Here is a 3,713-nt window from a genome sequence, read left to right as displayed (position 1 = left end):
AACACCCTCATAATAGCAGTCTGTAGAGTTTCTGACTTAATGCATGACTAAGAACATAAAAAATTTTTTAAAAATGAAGTAGGATTCCAAACGACCAACGAAAATACGAAATGAAAATCCTACTCGTGACGCAAATTCTACTCTACATTGCACTTTCAATGTTATTATGTAAGAATTATGGATCATCTTGCAATGTAGAGTAGAATTTGCGTCACGAGTAGGATTTTCATTTCGAATTTTTGTTGGTCGTTCGGAATCCTACTTCATTAAAAAAAATTTTTTATGTTCTTGTTGTGTTGATTTTTAAAATAATATTTATAGTATTTCTTTAGTTGGAATTGTGATACTTGTTGATTTTACACAAACAATAATTTTCTTTATTATTATTATCATTGTTATAACATTTATGAGAGATAGCATTGAATAGACATGCTGAAGGTATATCAACTATACTGATGACAAGTGAAACTAATACTAGTCTTGACACAAGTCCTTGTTCAAGAATCTGTGAGCTAAGAGTGTCCATCTTCCCTGCTATTCCTGTTCTTCCAGGCTGTTGTCAAGTTCATAATTATCATTGCATATCATAAGTCATAACATTAATTAATTGTTTGTTTTTTAAAATAAAATAAAATAACACACTTGATAAAACAGTAACATGTAAAATCAATACCTTCTTTTAGCTGGAAACCTCCACTAAAGTATTGCAGTAAGTTAATTCCAAGCATAGCTTGGTAAAAAATAACTTGCGAGCATGCGCGACCACACCCAAATTTTGGAGCACATGGCAAGCTTCTTTAATTAACAAAATGGTGGCATGTAGCTAAGATGGCTCGATCCAGCAGTCACAGTATCACTTTTTCCTTGCTTGAAGAATGATCTGATGGGACATGGACCTGCACATAGACTGTTGGAGTAGATTGGTGTAAGAATTATCCTTGTAGCACCAACTGATACTGAGATACACACCGAAAACTGGATTGACAGGACTTGATGATGAAGATGAAAAAAGGTGGCTGAACAAAACGGCCAGTTTGCCGATTTTTGACTATTCGCTTATACAAGGTCTAGAGCCATGCTAGTTGTACCATTGGAGTCCTCTGGTCAAGATAAGGTCCTCTATAAAGTCTGGTAAGCATAGGAGCTCATTTTCCCAGTATAGCAAGGCTGCAAAAGTCGTGGCAGCCATTTTGTTTGGGGGTGAATTCTACTTAGTAACGCTACCGCGTTACTAATACCCATGCATGTTTATAAAAAGTACATGACTGAAATGAATGCTGTAGAACTTACCATTTTCTTGTCTAAACTGCTACAGAAGTCATCCCAGTTATCAAGTACAGCAATGTGTTCATCCATTTCAGCCTTAGCCCTGTTATCATACATTTTACTGTAGTCTCTCATTCCATGACTTACTTTGCATAAAGTCTCTCTTGAATCTCTTTCAATTTCTTCTGTACAGTTTCTGTGGCAGCAGCTATACTGCATGGTTCCTTTACTCCAGTAGTATCACGAGGAACAATAACAATATTCTTATTAGTAACTTCACGTGGACCAACTTCTATACGCATTGGAACACCCTAAAAATAAAAATAAAGTCCATCAGACATTAAACCACTTTACTACATGCATTGAGTCCTTAAATTGTATTTAAAAACAGAATTTTTGTACTTATGTGTTATATACCTTTAGTTCCCAGTTATTGAACTTCCAACCAGGAGAATAATTGTATCTAAAGTCTCCTTTAGCTCTAATCCCAGCCTCAGTCAATGAACTGATCAATGATTCACAATATTTAGTTAATTCATTTCTTTTAGTATCATCAACTGTTGCTGTTATACCACAAGGAACAACAATCACCTATATAAGTGTATGTGAACAAAAAATGATCACAAAATTACAATATTATCAATACCACGTACCTGTATATTGGCCACATTGGGTGGTAGTATCAGTCCTCTATTGTCCCCATGAACCATTACCATTATACCAATACTGCGTGTAGTAATACCCCAGGAATTCTGATATGCAAAACAATGATCATCTCCCTATAATTAAAAAATATAAATCATTCATGCATAATATTAAATGGTTACTTCTTCTTGGTTAGGATTTTCAAATTTAATATCAAACATTTTAGAAAAGTTCTGACCCAAATGATGAGAAGTAGCAGCCTATAAAGAAGGACCAGTCAATAGTCCATTGTTATATCATCAGTGTACCTGTATTCCTCTACCACTGGCTGCTACAAATCCTTCAACAGTGGTAGTATAATCTCCACCTGCAAACTTTTCCTTCTCTGTCTTCCAGCCAGGAATAACAGGAACAGCCAATAGCTCTTCATAAACTCTTTGATATAACGTTAGAATATCCAGTACCTGTGAGTGTGTGTGCATGTGCCTGTCATGTGATTAAAGGCTGACCTCTTTCTCAGCTTCAGCTTTAGTAGCGTGTGCTGTGTGTCCCTCTTGCCAGAGGAACTCTCTGGTACGCAGGAATGGCTGAGGATGCTTGAACTCCCAACGCTGTAAGAAAAGACAAAATGAAAAAAAATATACAATGTACTGTATAGCCACTCAGTTTCAAGGGCATAATTTTCGCTGTTTTCATAGATTTTCCGTACCCAAAAAAGTTAATTCTGTAAAATTATCCGTCATGTTACATGTACTGTACATAACATGGCTCTCTTGGGTGTGGCTTCACAGAAAATTAATCATGAAAGTTAATTTGCAAAAAACTTGTGGCCCAATTTACAAGTTTGTTGCCTCAAAATTTTGTGGCTATACATACATGTAAATACGTTTAAAACTAAAAAAACAACATTAAAACTTACTACAACATTGCACCATTGATTAAGTTTAAGTGGGAGGTCTCTGTGTGACTGAACCCACTTGGCATATGATGGATACATCACTATAAAAGAATATAATGACATCATTGACCACACCCACCCAATCTAACCTGTCTCTGATGTAGGTCTGATAGCTATCGGCTCAGCTAATTCTGATTGGCCGGACTTGGTTACCCAGGCAACCTCGGGGGCAAAATCAGCAATGTGATCCTTTTCTTTTTGTAGAGCTGATCCAGAGACAAACATTGGGAAATAACAGTTTTCAACACCAAGCTTCTTTATCTCAGCATCAAAGAAGTCTAACAATACAAAATTTAATACATTAAATACATGTAAGTAATGTAGAGTATTATGTAAGTAATGTAGAGTATTATGCTGAATTGCTATTTAATATACATGTAGTTTATGTACAGTATATGCTTATACACAGGGTTTTCCAAAGAATCTTGGCAAAGTGCTCAGCCTTATTATATACATGTACATGTAGTACAGGGTATTTTGCCTCCATTTTAATATATTTTTTACACATACAGTTATGTAATGTTGGGGAGAAGTTTGAGCTGATTCTGATCAAAATTGAATTTTTCATGAATTTTTAAAGTTGCTCCAAAATTGAGCCAAAGTCCCTGTACTATAGTACAGGGTCTCGGGCCGAATTTCACCAAAATTGACAAGGAGAGCATCCTTCATTTTTACAATTTCATCTGATGCATATACATGTTCTTACCTTAAGCCTACTATTTTTAGCGTCTACTAAATTTAGCGATATTAGCGAGAGAGCTTTAAATCGCTAAATTAAATAGACGCCAAAATAATTATTATTCATTATAATGGTTATTATTTATAGTTAATTTGGTTAAAAACG

At 35.1% G+C, this 3,713-nt stretch overlaps 1 protein-coding gene across 1 annotated transcript in view; it reads right to left on the bottom strand.

The window, feature by feature from the left end:
* Positions 1-1,233: 1,233 nt before the first annotated feature.
* Positions 1,234-3,713, bottom strand: part of LOC100637392 (bifunctional glutamate/proline--tRNA ligase-like) — a gene marked incomplete at its 5' end in the record, with an annotated part of 7,109 nt that continues 4,629 nt past the window's right edge. Inside the window, 10 exons of the mRNA XM_020004948.1 lie at positions 1,234-1,369; positions 1,414-1,577; positions 1,684-1,857; positions 1,920-2,045; positions 2,094-2,171; positions 2,220-2,375; positions 2,421-2,522; positions 2,831-2,910; positions 2,959-3,147; positions 3,275-3,311. Of these exons, the coding sequence (XP_019860507.1) occupies positions 1,249-1,369; positions 1,414-1,577; positions 1,684-1,857; positions 1,920-2,045; positions 2,094-2,171; positions 2,220-2,375; positions 2,421-2,522; positions 2,831-2,910; positions 2,959-3,147; positions 3,275-3,311 (1,227 nt within the window). The remainder of the gene's footprint in view (positions 1,370-1,413; positions 1,578-1,683; positions 1,858-1,919; positions 2,046-2,093; positions 2,172-2,219; positions 2,376-2,420; positions 2,523-2,830; positions 2,911-2,958; positions 3,148-3,274; positions 3,312-3,713) is intronic.

The sequence above is a fragment of the Amphimedon queenslandica genome, unplaced genomic scaffold (genome assembly GCF_000090795.2).
Source record: "Amphimedon queenslandica unplaced genomic scaffold, v1.1 AMPQUscaffold_11818, whole genome shotgun sequence".
NCBI lineage: Eukaryota > Metazoa > Porifera > Demospongiae > Haplosclerida > Niphatidae > Amphimedon > Amphimedon queenslandica.
The sequence above is the reverse complement of the archived record's forward strand: the minus strand, read 5'-3'. Positions and strand labels throughout refer to the sequence as shown.